At 42.9% G+C, this 16465-nt stretch overlaps 1 protein-coding gene across 2 annotated transcripts in view; it reads right to left on the bottom strand.

Moving 5' to 3' along the window:
- Positions 1-6794: 6794 nt before the first annotated feature.
- Blnk (B-cell linker) overlaps positions 6795-16465 on the bottom strand; it is a 67530-nt gene continuing 57859 nt past the window's right edge. For both annotated transcript variants that reach the window (XM_087584142.1, NM_001025767.1), the window contains 4 exons: positions 15737-15813; positions 14434-14517; positions 12637-12792; positions 6795-7173 (listed from right to left, as the gene is read on the bottom strand). In XM_087584142.1, the coding sequence (XP_087440268.1) occupies positions 7054-7173; positions 12637-12792; positions 14434-14517; positions 15737-15813 (437 nt within the window). In that variant the 3' untranslated portion in view covers positions 6795-7053. The remainder of the gene's footprint in view (positions 7174-12636; positions 12793-14433; positions 14518-15736; positions 15814-16465) is intronic.

The following is a 16465-nucleotide window of genomic DNA, read 5'->3' on the forward strand; positions in this document are numbered from 1 at the left end:
AACAATGTGATCATGGGAAAGCGTATACTAGAAACCTTTGAGAGGTGTATCAGGTAAGTGATGAGCAGCCTTGATAAGTATGTCCAAAACCTAAAGGAAACCAACGAGCTGAGGAGAATGTAATTCCGTATCCAATATGGATAATAAAGCCAAATACTAGCAGCTTAGGAGGTCGAATCTGGTATAAGAATAAACAAACTTGAAAATTAGAGGCTTTACACCCTGAGGCGTAGTCCAAAGAGTAAAGGACAAAATCTGTCACTACACAATCACAGATTTAAATGTAAACAAGAAGTGTAAAACAAGAAAAACCGAGGAAAATACCTTGTGATTTTCATTCAGGCAAATGCCTCTTAGATATGACACCCAATGAAACAAAACCACACCCTTATAAAATGTGGAATTTTTCATGCAGGAGGTTATAGGCCTGCCCTACATCATCGAGTTCAAATGGATTTCATTTTCAATAACAAAACATTTGCTTTCTGCAGCTTAATCACTTCTTATGCTATCCTTGTTACAAAATGCATCAGTAAATTGTGTATCTCTGTAGATTTATAATTGCTTTTGGAGTCGTCTTAGGTCAGGAGAGGAAAAAACTTAGAAGGAAAAATGTATTTACGTGTGTGTGTGTGTGTGTGTGTGTGTGTGTGTGTGTGTGTGTGTACACTTCTGTGTCATTTTTCATTTCTTTGGATAGGTTTAACTTCTTTCCATTGTCCCTTTCATCCTGAAAGACTGTGGTATGGTTTGGATCTGGAATTATTCCCTCAAGGCCACATGCTAAAGGTTCTATCAGCAACTTGTGACTCTGCTGTGAGGTGACGGTATGTTTAGGAATAACAGAAAGAAGTTAGATCACTGGGGAGAAGAGACTTGAGAACATGGCTCATCCTTCTCTACCCCTCTCCAGTTTTCTTCTACCACATATTTTAGTGTGCCTGTCTATGTTACCACAGGCACAGGACCAAGTGGACTATCATTTCCTCCTCCTTACAATTTGATTTGTCTTTCATATTTATCACAGTGTGATAGCTAATGTAGACTTCCTTTAATTTTGTGTGTGTGTGTGCACGCATGTGTGTGCATGTGTGTGCATGTGTGTATGTGTGTGTGCACGCATGTGTGTGCATGTGTGTGTGCATGTGTGTATGTGTGTGTGTTTGTGCATGTATTGGTGTGATCAGGCATTTGTGTGCAGGTGATAAGGATGCTTATATGTTTGTATTCATGATCATTTATTTATGTGGAAGGTTAGAGGACAACCTTAGGTGCTGTTCCTCAGGCTAACTTTTTCCTGAGATGTCTGTGGCCTGAAACTCCCTTGTTTCTAGTCCCCTTGTGCCTGGATTACACACCAGCACCATATTTCACCTGGATTTGAAAACAAAAAACAAAAACCTGGGTTCTTCTGTGGATGAACTCAAGTCCTCCCTTGTCTGGCAAACACTTTCTGGACTGAGCATCTCTCTCTCCAGCTCTGATACAATATCTGTCAACCACACTGTCAGTTTTCACTTCTCTGTGAATGTCTTTATTTTTCTTTCCTTTTGGGAGAGATAGTTTTGCTGGGAACAGGATTCTTGTTTTGTTTTGTTTTTTGAGAGTTTATCTATGTAGCCCTGGCTGTCCTGGAACTTAGAGACCTGCCTGCCTCTCTGCCTCTTGAGTGCTGGGATTAAAGGAGTGAGCCACAACTGCCCAGTAGATACAGGATTCTTCCTGGATAATGCTCTGCCCCCAGCACTTGACTTTGAGCGTGTTGTTTGCAGCCTTTCAGCGTGATGGAGAAGCACCGCTCAGCACCGATCTGATCACTCCACAGGTGACGAAAGCCATCGCAAGGGACATTTGGAAACACTTAGAAGTAAGCGAAAATGAGAAAACTGTGTCCTAACATCAAATTAAATCTCCTAAGGTTCCATCCTCACAATGTGTAAAGGAGCAAATTGTATCAAAAACAAGTAGAAAGGGGGAAATAATAGCAAAGCTCTTTGTGGAAGCCGACGACCACAAAATAAATAACGGAGAAAACTGACAAAAACAATCCCAGCTCTCTGGAAAGACCAGTAAGATTGATGAACCTTTAGAAAATAGAAAAGATTTCCAGGAACAAAAAGGGGCTATTACTACATTTTAAGAAATATTGTATTAGAATCGTATCAGTTTTTTTAAATTCCACTTGATATAGATAACTACTAAGAAAACACAAATTAGCTGCACACACACACACAGACACACACACAGACACACACACACACACACACACACACACACACACATCTCTGAGAGAAATTGAGTTTGTTATTAACGATACACAAGCCTCAGGCCAGATGGATCTGCTGGTGATTCCCATTAAAATTATTAGTGAGAAATAGTATCGGCAGCAAAACTCATCAGTATTGCAGAAATTGTTAGAAAACAGGAGCTTTTTCTTGTCCAATCAATGGGTTTACCATTAACACTGGTAGAGAACTTGAAGAAGCTGGCAGTGGTGGCTCACTCTAATCACAGCACTTGAGAAGCAGAGGCAGGTGGATCTCTGGGAGTTCGGCCTGATGTACAGAGTAAGTTCTAGGACAGCCAGGGCCACACAGAGAAACCCTGTCTCGAAAAACAAACAGGGGCTGGGGATTTAGCTCAGTGGTAGAGCGCTTACCTAGGAAGCGCAAGGCCCTGGGTTCGGTCCCCAGCTCCAAAAAAAAAAAAAAGAACCAAAAAAAAAAAAGAAAAAGAAAAAGAAAAACAAACAAACAACAATAAACTTGAAGAAGACCAGTGTCTCTTATGAACATACATGCAAAAGTCCTGAATGCTGTGTTGGGAAATCGAATTCAGCATTATGAAATGTTTGTTGTTTTATAATTACCTTAAGTTTACTACAGGAAGGCAAAATACAACGGGCATAGAATATATATCTGCCAAGGTACTTGTATCTGGAAAATATAAAGTATTCATGACATTTAGTAAAAGCAACTCAATATTGGACAAGGCATGGAATACCAGCACTTGGGAGACAGAGGCAGGTGAATTTCTATGAGTTTGAGGCCAGCTTCTTTCATACAGAAACTTTCAGGTCAGCCAAGATGGCATAGTGAGACCCCCTCATAAATGAATAAATAAATAGATAAATAAATAAATAAATATTGCCAGGCAATGGTGGCACATGCCTTTAATCCTAGCATTTGGGAGTCAGAGTTGGGTGGATGTCTGTGAGTTCAAGACCAACCTGGTCTGTAAAAGTGAGTTCCAGGACAGCCAGGGCTACACAGAGAAATGCTGTCATGAAACAAAACAAAACCAAACCAAAAGGGAACAAAAAAGACCCCTAAATATTAAAGTAGACAAAGTGTTTGAATAAACTACATAAATGAAGACACACATGTGAAAAAATGTTCAGTGTCATGAGTCACTAAGAAAGTGCTAATTGTGGTCACAATGGGATACTACTAAGTCCTGAGTAGAATGGCTGAAATCAGAAAGACTAACAATATCGAGTACTGACTGAGATGTGAGCCAAGTAAACGCATTGCCTGTTCTGTGGTTCATCGCATCCATTTTTGGAAACATCCTAGCAAGCTCTTATGAAGCAAAGCATACACTTGCTACGTGAGTCACATTTACCTTCCTGGGTGCTTACCAAAGAGAAAAGAGAACAGACCCACACTGAGACGTGTGTGTGACAGTCCATTGAGCGCCCAACGGAATTCAACACACTGGCCCACAAAACAAATACTATGCACCTGTCCTCACACACACAACGATATAGGCGCCTCAAAAGTGCTGTGTGACTTCGAAGGCCGGAGTGCCTTCCTCTATGCCACTTTCCTCTACTTCCTTCTTTGACAGTGACGCACTAGTGTGGAGCCTCAGCACAGCATGTGTGGCTGCATCCTTGGCTTCCGGCCTTCTCATTCACAGCTGCACTCCTTTCCTGTCAGAGAACAACAAATTCTTCAGAACACACTACTTCTTGATGCCATCATGAGAACTAAAAACATGTTAACCTGCCAATACTCATGTTCACATTTGAACAGCTCTTTGTGTGCCTTGATCGAGAGAGAGAGAGAGAGAGAGAGAGAGAGAGAGAGAGAGAGAGTCTTCTAAATTTCTCTTCAGACCAGCGTAACAGCTTTTCTCATTGGCAAGTCTACACACACTCACGGAAGGGCGTATTCTGGTTCATTCTGTTCTGAGAATTGCCCTTGAGACTCCTCTCTGAGGACTGTGTGGCTAAGAATGTTGAACGAGTCATCTCTGCAGGAGCCATTTCTCCCACCGTCAGAGGACTTCATTCTTTAAATCATTCACATTTGAAACATGGGAGTCCACAGTCAGTGGCTCTCTCCCCTGCCCTCCACATGCAGTCAGCTCTCTCCTGGTGTTACTCCTCAGACCTTCCCACCTGCTTTTTATTGGTCCCACCATTGGTTAAGTCTCTGTCTCCCCACAGGAGGTTGTCAGTGATAGCCTTTGAATTGTATCCTCTACTCAAGACTTCCCCTTGGGTTACTTGGACCTTTATCTATGATGACCCCATATTTTGAGAACTGACTTTGTCCCAGGGGTTTCGATACCCTCATAAAAAACCTCCAAAGCCAAAGAAAACAACCAACTCATTGAATAACTTGGTGGAGAATATATAGCACCAGGATTTCAATCTAAGTCTAATTGGCCTACTTGAATAAGAAGCAGAGAATGGCAAAATTTCTAAAAACTGCTTTACAGGGGAAAGGATGGGGCAGCAACTGAGGTAACGAGTGTTAATAGTGTTTTTATTTTACTTGCATTTTTCCTTTGAATTTTGTCTTATTAGAGGATATCATTTTTTAAAAAGATTTATTTATTTCATGTATATGAGTACACTGTCACTGTCTTCATGCACCCTAGAAGAGGGCATCAGATCCCATTACAGATGGCTGTGAGCCACCATGTGGTTGCTGGGATTTGAACTCAGGACCTCTGGAAGAGCAGTCGGTGCTCTTAACCGCTGCGCCATCTCTCTAGCCCCTAGAGGATATCATTTTAAAAGCAACAATTCCTAGATTAAGAGTCCTGTTTGACGCTTTTATAAGGTGAGGACGCTGAATTTGAAATATCCGGTTATTTGGGCGCTTCCAAAAGTGTAAGGTGATTTCATCACCACACTTCCAGGAGCCTGGCACACAGTGGGCTCGGTGACTGTGGACTGGTTATATCAGTGATAATCGACACTCTTAAATGTCTTACAACTTTAACACACTCTTTGAACAATCCTGTAAGACAAACTGCATTACCATCTCCATCTGATGTGTGGGCATGCCAAGGTCACACAGTCTGTGGCCAGAGAAGCTGGGGTCACTTATTTGAAGCATCACTGAAGAGCCTTTGTACGAACTCCCATCAGTCCCTGCTTCTCACTCAGTGGAGAAATGCTGTTCAGGTCTTTAGTGTATAGCATTTCAGCCATTTTGTCATAGTAAAGTTTAAGGAGGAGATGAATCACAGGCCTAAAGCCTTAGATCTTTGGGGGTTTGGTCCATAGAAAGGGGGTGCAGGAACCTGGAGAAAACTGATAGGATGTACCTAAATGTACTTTTCTTCTTGGGCAAAGAGAATGGCTAACTTTGTGACTTCTAAAAAAGAAAAATTAAAACTGACAGACATGGAAAAATCCTAGGGGTCTTCCTGACATGGAATCAAAATAAGCATTTTTAAGCAGATATATTTGAAGAGTTGTTCACGGATCAGTTTTTATCTCTGCAAACGAGATTTTAGCTAGGTGGCTGAGTTAACATTTAATAGGCACAAGTCGTATGTGTATAAAAAAAGTAACTTTGTTCATTCTTGTGTCATTACTAGAAAGAAGTAGTTTCAGAAATGTAAAAACTGTTGCTGACAGGGATAAGAGGCACACCTAACAGTACCCCAGTTAGCAGCAGATCTTGGACTGCCTAGCTCTGAGGCCAACAATGTCTCCCCTTGTATTTAGACGCAGATGTATTCATTGCAACTAAACTTCAGGTAGCAAACCTTTACATTTCTGCTATGCAACCTCACCTCTAAGTAGAAGTTGAATTACACAGCATCTGAAAGGCATTTCTAGTTCTAAAATCATGCCTCACCTATGTCTAGTCCTGAACACCAATCCATTCTACTCTTAGGCAAACCTGCCCCCATTGCTATAAAGTAGTTTAACTCCCAGAGTTCAGAGCCATGAAACTCCCACTGTGGCTGGCACTGCACAGGGCAGGCTGCTGATGACCAGAGGCCCAGCCTTCTTATCTTTGCTATCCCTTGCCACAAGCTTGCAGCTTTCCGGTCACACAGCTGCAATCTGCTCTCTGACATCCTTGAAACAGAACACAGGGCCTGAGGTGTTGCCTTCAGTTGCTATGACATGTGTTCCCTCCCGTCCCACCAGCTAGCTTGCCGGAGAAGTTCTCTGCGGAAACTCATTTTCTTATTGAGCGTTGACAGTTATAGGCAAAGCTGATGGGATCTCCTGGAGATTTTCCTAGCGTCTCTGAGAATTCTACCTGCAGAGGAAGGCTTCGAGAAGCAGGGTAGGGTTACCTACCCTCTAAGGGACTCTTTCAGGGAGATGGAGAAAGGTTGGCATGTTAGGTACGCTGTGTCCCCCAATACTGGAACCTGAGAGGACGCCTCAGCAGTCAACGGACTCACTGCATTCAGGTACAATGATTGCCGTGGGGGCAAAATTCCCAGCAGCTTTGTTGTACGCAAGAGTATACTTCTCTTAGTTTAAAAATATAGTATTGCTTCCTTATATCACTGAGCACGCATCACACCCGTTTCTTTTAAATACATTTATTTAGACAATATTAGTAGCAGAATAACCGACCCTCCCCAGCCATTACTTCATCAAGTCAGGCCATAGAAAAGCTCGTGTGAACATCTTACGGAGGAGTGGATTCATTCATTCATGAAGTCTCAGGGGCTTCATTCATCTTCTCTCCCTCATCGCTGATGACTCACAGCCAGAACACGAAGTTTTCTCAAAAGAAGAAACGGGGGAAATGTCTGGGACAGCGGCGTCGACCGTCTCTTTCGTTATGAAACCTTCACGGCGTATTTCAGTCTCGTGGAGTCTTTTGTGTTATTCTGACTGTCAATAAGAACCAGGGGGTTGTGCTGGTGATTCTTGATGATCTCCACAACGCTTCCAAAGTACTGGAGAAGGAAAACATGGGCGGGTCAATTTCTGCTTATGTTATCTCCACCCTTTCTCCACTCCTAATCTCCCTGCACAGTGCCCCCCTTTCTCAAGTTGTTCACGGTTATTGGGGCTCAACTGACACTGCCCAGAAGTGTCCGTCTAGTTTAACAAGCCTGGACCCTGTAGGGTGATAGGCTCTGGACTTTCCTATATTCCGTAAGTCCAAAGCCATATGGACAACTTCAACTACAATACCTACTTAGACAAGTTACTGATTATGATGTAATATTTGTTTAAATATTTGCTAAATGTTTTTAAATATTTGCTTCTGAGTTGGGTATAGTGGTGCATGACTTCAACTCCAGCACTTGGGAGGCAGAGACAGGATGATCCCTGAGTTCAGGCTAGCATGGTCTACAGAGTGACTTCCAGAACAGCCACCTGTCTTGAAAAGGCAATCAATCATCAATCAATCAATCATTTTAAAAATTGCTTCATACTGTCAAACATGAAACTGCCGTGTGATAGACTTCTTCATAACCCTCACAGAACACAAATTATCTGCAATGTGGCACAAGTACTGACAATCTCCACAAAGCCCATGTGCTAAAGGCTAGGCTCCCACAGTGCCACTAATGTTAAATTAGTGGGACCTTTAAGAAGCGAGCCTCACAGGATGTCTTTAGTTCATTCAGGAAGTGCCCTTGAGGGAATCATGAGGTTCTGGTTCCTCCTCATGCGTGATTTCACTCTGTCACGACTCACCATGGGACCAAAAAACCAGGAGGGCCAATCTACTGTTGACTAAGACCTTCCAAACTGAGCCAAAATAAACTTTTCATCTTTATAAGTTGATTCGGAGAGGAATTTTTGTTATAGCGAGGGAAGCAAACTGAAACACAATGACATACTACTCAGGATTACTCAGGATTCAGAACTAGAAAACTTATCTCCTAGATAGATTTATATTTTTGTTTTCCTTTCTGAACAAGAAAGGGGAGCTTTGGAGCTCTCTTCTTTCTACCTGTTCTTGGCTGCTGGTAAACTTTGAGGTAATTCAGTGCAAGTAACAATGAGGTTCACTGCTATACTCTCGCCATGTGTGTCGCTCTGTCTATATTTGAACGCCCCATTGTCTATAAGACTTACTTAAAGATGTCAGAAAGTTTGTTCTGAAAGTGATCAAAGTCTTAAATAAAAGATTAAAGGAACATAGCACAGGCCATATGTATTATGCATATAAAAGTGTGAAGTCATCAGTAAGTACATTCGTCATTCTTAGAGTAATTGGTCTGTAATAGGTGCATGGTTTATGGAATTGGTATCTATTGACTTCATTGTATTCCTTAATCTGTTAACACCTGATAGCCGCCTGGAACAAAGCAAGTAAACATTTTTATTGATTGTTTGGATGACTTCCAAGATCTCCACATTGAATAACAATATAATCATAATACTGGACAACTTCTCAAATGAAATACAGTTGGGTTTTAACAGTCTCGCCATCTGAATGATACCCTGTACTGTACAAGTCAAAACAACCACATGAAAAGGTAAACAATTAACTGGTTAGGGAATGCACACACACACACACACACACACACACACACACACACACACTACATACACACACACACACACACACAATATACAAATAGAAGTAGAGAAACAATCTTTAAAAACACATGCATAGTTGGTGTGAGATAGCCCAAATTTTCATTTCCCTGTTTTTCTGATCAGTGTATTGAAAACATCTATTTTTCTTACAAATTATTTAAAGGAGATTTTTAAAGTTGATTTTCAGCATTGCCAGATACCTTTAGAATAATCTACTACACATTTTGGTCCGGGCGCTGGTTAAGCTGAGAGTTGAGCGGAGTGCTGACCTGTTGATTCTGAGGTAGAGAGGAAGGTTCTTAGGAACCGAAGAATTCCTGTTGAGCAGTGTGGCAAGGAAGCTCTGGCTCTCTCTGAGAGCTCAGTTTATATCAGAAAATTTCAGGACCTGTGAGTAGGACAGCTCCCAGCTCCCCATTTTCATGTCCTTTGCAGGTGAGCTACACCCCTGGGGAGATATGGAAGTGAAGCAACTCCTGGGTCCGTCCTATCAGCATCAACACTTTTTCCTAACACTGATTACGATTAAAGAATCTTTTCAAAGAGACGTTTAAGATCAAGTTTGCAGCAGGAATGGAAGGCTTTACAAGCAGAGGGAAGCAGACAGGGATCTGAAAGTTTATCTTGAGTCCTTCCATCATCCAACCCTCTCACTGTTGCCAGTGAAACTCTTCTGTGATAAATAGAATGATACAGTCACGCTGTTTGTTTGGCACAGGGTGGGGCTGGAAGGCAGGCGACTAGGGGAGCCAGTTCGGAGCAAGAAGCCAAGAAGTGTCCAAACCACAAAAACCTCATCCTGAGACAGGAGCGAGTTAGGACTGTTCCCTCCTTGCTCTGGGTCTGCATGGATCCAGCCTGTAACACAACCCCAACCTCTGCCCTACTTGGGTAGTCATATAGCCTGGTGGCCAAATTATAGGTTTAACTTCCTCTCTCCTTATAAGGACACATCCAGCAAATGCTTGGAATTCCTCTTCATGCAAATGCAGCATTCCCAACAACCAATAATGTGCGCTCACCCTGAAAACCCCCTGAAAGCCCCCTACCGACTCCCCAAGATTTATACATTGTTACCCCTAATAAAGGAGAGCTGTTTTACTGAACATTGTCTCAGAGAAGGCTGTTTCTCTCCTGCACTGAAGCTGTGGAGATCCTGCAAACCCACCCACCGGGGTAAGCATCACGACCTTTGCACAAACACGCCGGAATACCCTGAGGGCAGAAGCAGAACTGGCCAGCAGCACAGGGTGCTGGGAAGCTAAGTGCAACTGGAAACTGAAGGGCTGGGAAATAAACTAGAACGGTTATTTAATGACAGCGCTTTAAGTGACAGTGCGATTCTGCTCTGGATTAGTGTTCCCAGACAACTCAGGAAAAAGTAACAAGGGAAGTGTGTCCCTACATTCCCAAACTCAGAGCTGGCCGTGGTGGTGCCTGACTTTAATCCCAGGGGGGTAATGGCAAACTCAACAACAGCAAGAATAGGAGGACTCGACTGGAAAGTGTACAAGGGAGTGAGGTGAACATTTCTGCACAGATGATAAATTTAAGTGGTCAATAAACATATAAAAAATGTTGAGCAATGCTAATCACGGAATGAGGAATGTGAGTGAGGTACCACAGCACATCCATGAAGATGGCTACTATAACAACCCAGAAATACGTAACCAGTGCTGGGGCGGGGGATTGGCGGGGGGAGGGGGGTTGTTGATGCTCATATATCATTGTATAAGGATGTCGTATGCCCATCTGTAACCTAAACATAACCAACCTACTTTGATCTGTGTGTCTTAACCACATTTTGAAAACAAGGTTTCTTGTCTATAACTATTCAACTAACAACTGAATCCATTCACGTAGCATCCCCTAAAGCAAGCCACTGTCCTCCCCGTCTGGAAAGGCACAGTGAGCAAGGCATGGCCAGGGCCTCAGTACTGGAAAAGGCAGATGCATCAGTAATTATGATTTCTTTTTAAATAATGCTGGGTTTGGAAAGGTCTGTCTCCTTTAGAAAATACCTTTTAGGAATGTTCCTTCCTTCCCCTCATCTCTCCCTTCTTCCTCCCCTCATTCCCTCCCTCCCTCCTCCTCCTACCTTCCTTTCTTCCTCTTTCCACTTTAAAATCTGAGGCAGGGTCTCACTCTAAAGCCCAGGATGGACTTGAACTCACAATCTTCTATCATCATCTTCCCAAGCATTGGCCTTGCAGGTAAGTGCTACCGTGCTCGCTCTTAAGTGTCTCTTCTGAGAACCCTGTCTGTGCTTCTTTTTTTTGTTTGTTTAAAACCATCCTTTTCCACCTTTTTTTCCTTTTTTTTCCTCCATCCTTCACTCCACAGACTCAAATCCAACCCATCATTCAAGGTGAGAATAAGTATTCCTTTCTGGGCCATTCATGGGTCTGATGGTTTGAATACGATTGGCACCCTTAGGCCCATGCATTTTGATGCTTGAGTCATAAGGGAGTGGCACTATTTGAAAAGGACAGGAAGGTGTGGACTTGTTGGAGGGAGTGTGTCATTGGCGATGGACTTTGAGGTTTCAAAAGCCCACACACGGCTCAGTGCTGCTCCCTTTGCTGCAGATCAGGAGTTACTGTTCTTGCTGCCATGCTCCCCACCATGGTAATAATGGACTAAACCTCTGAAACTTTTAAGCAAGTCCCCAGTTAAATGCTTTCCTTTATAAGAGTTGCCTTGGCCATACATAGTGTCTCCTCACAGTGATAGAACACTGACAAAGATAATGGGTTATTCTGACACACTCCACAATTCCTTTATGGGAACAGGTTAGCTAACCAGAAACATAGTGAGCTATCATTTTGCTCCTAACTAATGACCTTTCTGTTAGTTATTTAAGGCCTATGTATTTCATTACATAAGCTCATTCTGGTCTGAGAATTATAGCCTACTGTTTCAGATCAAGTACTGGATTCTCAAGTACTTCCCTGGTCACCTAACTCAGTACCAGAGTGGAGTTCCCAGGCCTTGATTTTGGAACGATAGTTCATGACCTTGACTCTTACAACCTTAATTGGCTTTGGCAATTCAACTTTCATTTATGGGTTTTCTTGGACTAATAATCCTATCAGATTTCCCTTACTGGGTAGAACTAGGAGATGAGGAGATGTCTCAGTGGACAAAGCACTTGCTATGCAAACAAAAATATGGGAGTTCAGATCCCCAGCGCCCATAAGAATGCCAGGTGGACACAGTGGCCTGCATGTACTTCTAGTATTCAGAAGACAGATCCAGGGGATACCTGGAACAAGTGGCTAGCTAGACTAGCCATATGCAATCAAAAGACCCTGCTTCAAGCAATCGGGTAGACAACAATCCAGAAAGACTCCTTAATGTTAGTGTTGGGCATCCACATACCTCCCCAACATGCACGTCATACACACAGACATATGCAATTTAAAAGTTAAACTAAAATACTAGCGTATGCATCACACTTTCTTCTGACTTCCCATCAGATATACTATTACACCATGTACATCGTATACTACATTAAACAGTATTTCAAACCATGGCCTTTCCTCTTATGTTCTACTTATAACATATAAACATATATACAGCCCTGAGGCTAAGTACTTTCACACTCTTTCCTTGATCTCTGGCGTCTAATAGAGCATCCTACCACTGTATTCAATGGGTAGACATAGAGCTGGGTTAAAGAGAAGTTACCAGCCAACCACAGTGATCCTCTCCTACAATCCTAAACTCAGGAGGATTATGAGTTCAAAGCCAGCCTGGGCTAAGGAGTTTTGGGCCCACCTAGGCTACCTGTTATGACTGTGACTATTTTCTTATCTCAAGATAGGAAATAAACAAATGGAGAAATAACAGCTACTGACCTCTTCGCCATTTTTCTTCTTTCCCAAAGCATATTGTTTGGTTGCTTCGATGAACCGCACAGGGATATTATATACACGCTTGTTAAAGAACGCAACTAGTGTGTACGGCTGCTTAGAATCGTGGCCGGAGCTTTTCCGAATAAGAAATGATCCATCCTGTTCAGTGAGAGTAAAGCACAGTGATCGTATTAGTTAATTTCCTTCAGCTAGAAATCAGTTTGTGAAGAGTATTTTATCACTTTAAAATATTACTTACTTAGCTCCGTGTTTTTGTTATTGCTTGGAATTTATTATTTTCCAAAAATACTGCTTATTAAAATGGATACTCAAAGTCGGCACTAGTGTTTAACGTGCTGACTGAGGTATTGGGCTCCCTGGGATTCAGAAACATGGAAAAGGTAAGATCAAACCGAGAGTCTCTCAAATGAGAGCCTATGCTTCCAAGTTCCTTAAGCAAAAATCTAAACTGGGAACTCAAGCTTTTAGCTGAAGAAAATACTCACCTTGGTAGACTTATTTTGAAGTTGAAAAACTATTAAAAAGTTCAATGTGTATTAAATATTTTATTAAAATAGCTTAGAATCATACATTTTAAAAATTATAGACAAAACATGACCTAAGATAAGAAGAAGAAATGCAACAACTGGTGTTCACCCATAGGGAGGAATTTGAAGAAAAAGACAAAAAGATCTATCTCAGAAACAAAGGTACAAAATTCGCCAGGTTTCGCGGGGACTAAGTAAGGTCTAATAGATTTAATGTGTGACCCGAAGTAAGCCACGGAGACAGCCACAGCATTTAAAATGGACTACAGCAGAGTGGGCCAGACTGTGATGACCACCCAAGAGTGACAGAGGCCTGGGGACAACACTGAAAACCTTGCGGCTGACTGTCCTGGCTCCAAAGGCTGCAGAGTCAACCAGGGCTCGCAGAAAGAGCAACAAGGGTTAACCTCCCAACCTCCAGGCAGCCCTGGAGCCACTTCCACCTCGGCCAAAGCACTATCCCTTCTCCCGGTGGACTAGCTAAGGAGATCCACAGTGGTTGGTTCAAAAGAGGAGCCTCAGTGACTGTGAGTCATAAGAAAGCAAGGATGTGATTGGCCCATACAAACAAGTTGTTGCTGCTCCAAACCATACCCACTCCGCTCCTCAGTCTCTCTCCAGGGCCACGTTCCCTAGTGTACCGTGTGCCGCGCTGGGCCCCATAAAAGGCGGCCATTTTTCCCCCTAACTAGAGTGGGCTGGACTAGAAGGAAGCAAAAACTGAGGAAAACTTTAACTCGTTGGAGATAGTCTTCTGCTCTGTGGATGATTTCTGTCTAAACAGAGCAAAGAACCCTCACCAGCTGACATTTTGACAGGGATTTGAGGTTTTTTTTAAAAAATGGGAGAACAGAGGAAGTGAAAAGGAAACTTTAATCTTCCACTGTCCCATCTGTCCCCAATATTGAGCTCTCAAAACAATATTTCCAGGTAGTTTCTTTGTCCATATCCTAAGCCCCATTCATTGGTTCCAAATAGCCTGTCCTCCCTCCTCCAAAGCTGGGCTCTGGCAGCATCAGGTCTTTCCCCAGACCTCCCGGCCTCCCGCTACTTTCCATTGTTTGAGGGTAGTGGACCCCCTGGAGCCTTGATATTAAAAACAAACAGGAAGGAGAAGAAAGAACAACGGGTGCTCCCACGAGCGGGGAGGAGGGGAGTACAGGGAAATAGCCCCTGCACCTAACCCACGCAACAACTAGTTGCATTTATGCTGAACCGCGGGCGCGGATGTGGGATTTTTAGGTGCCCAAACCTTGTTGGATCGGTGCAAGGCCTCTTCAGCAGACTTGCGGTCGCAGGCGCCAGCGTACCAGGGCTTACCGTGCAGTTCAGCCTCCTGTGAGACAGAAAAGCGTTAGGAAACATGAGCTGGTAAAAAGACCAGAACAATAATCGACATCTTTACCAGTAATGTTAAAATGAGTTTTGGGCTTTGGCCAACCACAGAGATTATATGGCTAGCTCGTTCCCATTTGGCATTCGCTGCTAAATTTAGTGCTAAAACATAAATGAACCTCACTAGATTCCTGAACCACTTTCCTCCTGAATGAATTATATACTCTTTTCTCATTGTGCGAATAGTCTTTATAAAAATTATTTATTTTTATTTTATATGTATTGGTGTTTTGCCTGCATGTATGTCTCTGCATCCTTGTGAGATCCTGGAGTATCAGACAGTTGTGAGCTGTCACGTGGTTGCTGGGAATTGAACCTGAGTCCTCTGGAAGAGCAGCCTGTGCCCTTAACTGCTGAGCCATCTTCCCAACCCGTGTTTTATTCTTGAGGCTTCATAGAGTGCTTCCTAATTTCGGTGTGCGTGTGTTTATATGTGCACGGGAGTGCCTGTGCACACAAGCGCGTATGCAAGTGTGTCAGATATCAACATTAGATGTTCCTTCTCAGGACCTGTCCACCTTGCTTTTTGAATTAGCATCACTCACTGAGACGGGGCCTCGAGGACTAAGCTTGGATGATGGCCACCCATCCCGGGGATCTCCTTTTCTGTCTCTCCCGTGCTGGGATTATAAACACACAGACAGCATCACACTCCCTCTTCATTGCATTTTTGTCTATTCTGGGGTTTTTTTTGGGGGGGTGTTGGAAAAGGGACTCAAATCTTCATGTTTGTGCAGTGATATTGTCTTACTGGAGTTTGACAAATAAGGATACTTGTTCACTTGTCACCTTCAAGGGCACACAGAGTCCCTTCTCTGTGTCTTTATGCTGTTCTGTTTGATATAGGCCTCCACAGGTCTATTCTGAGGAAATTATAAAGTTTAAATAAATGTGAGAGGAATAACAACCAAAACAACACGTCCCTCACTGTTTTAAAGAAACACTGTTATTTGGGGCGTCTGTAATAGACATGAGAAAAAAATGGGGTGAGGTCTCTCTTAGTCACTGAAAAGAACAGGACATTCTGTATCCATCGGACCAACTCAGTTAAAATCCAGACTCCATCCTGAGCCATACCCCAAATTGTCTTCTCAGAAGACAATTTGCCCTTTCCCGAAATCCACTGGAAATAGTCCAAGGGCATCAGGCTCATGCCCTACCTGGTCTGCAAAAGTAGAATTAAATGGGAAGCTAGGTACCGGTCCGTCTGCAGCTGGGCTTCCCCCTTCTGTGAACCCTGGAAGAGATTTGAGAACTCCATTAACCTTCAGTAGTTTCTGTGCACTTACAGAAACTTTGCCTCACTGCTGCATGAGCTCTATGGGCCACACTCAGAACTGAAAAATCTTCAGGACTGTGGGGGTGAGGGTGCTCAGGACCCCCTCTAGATCCTCAAGATCCTTCTAGATGCCTTTGAGGTCTTCGTTGCTGACAAATGCTTATCATTGAAAAGTCTAGGTTTTCCTCATTTACTTCAGCAAGCACAGCAACAGACTGTTGACTCCAGAAATGAAAAGTTCGGTCAAGTCGAACCTGGTGATGCAAGCTGTGATATCAGTTACTAGGAAACTAAGGCAGGAGGATCACGAGTTCAAGGCCAGCCTGGGCTACATAGTGAGACCCTGTCTTAGGAGTAAGTAAAATGTGTAAAATGTCATCCAGTACCACTCTACACAAACACACACACACACACACACACACACACACACAGAGGCACACACACACACACAGGCACAGATATGGACACACACACACACACACGCACAGATATGCACACACACACAGAGACACAGGTATTTAGTTTGAAATAGTTTTCACAAAAATATTTATGTTAGTGTGCAATGGATCCAATGTAATTTTTAAATCGGTTATTTAATAGTTTTACTTTT

This window comes from Rattus norvegicus, chromosome 1, assembly GCF_021556685.1.
Source record: "Rattus norvegicus strain SHRSP/BbbUtx chromosome 1, alternate assembly SHRSP_T2T, whole genome shotgun sequence".
Lineage (NCBI taxonomy): Eukaryota > Metazoa > Chordata > Mammalia > Rodentia > Muridae > Rattus > Rattus norvegicus.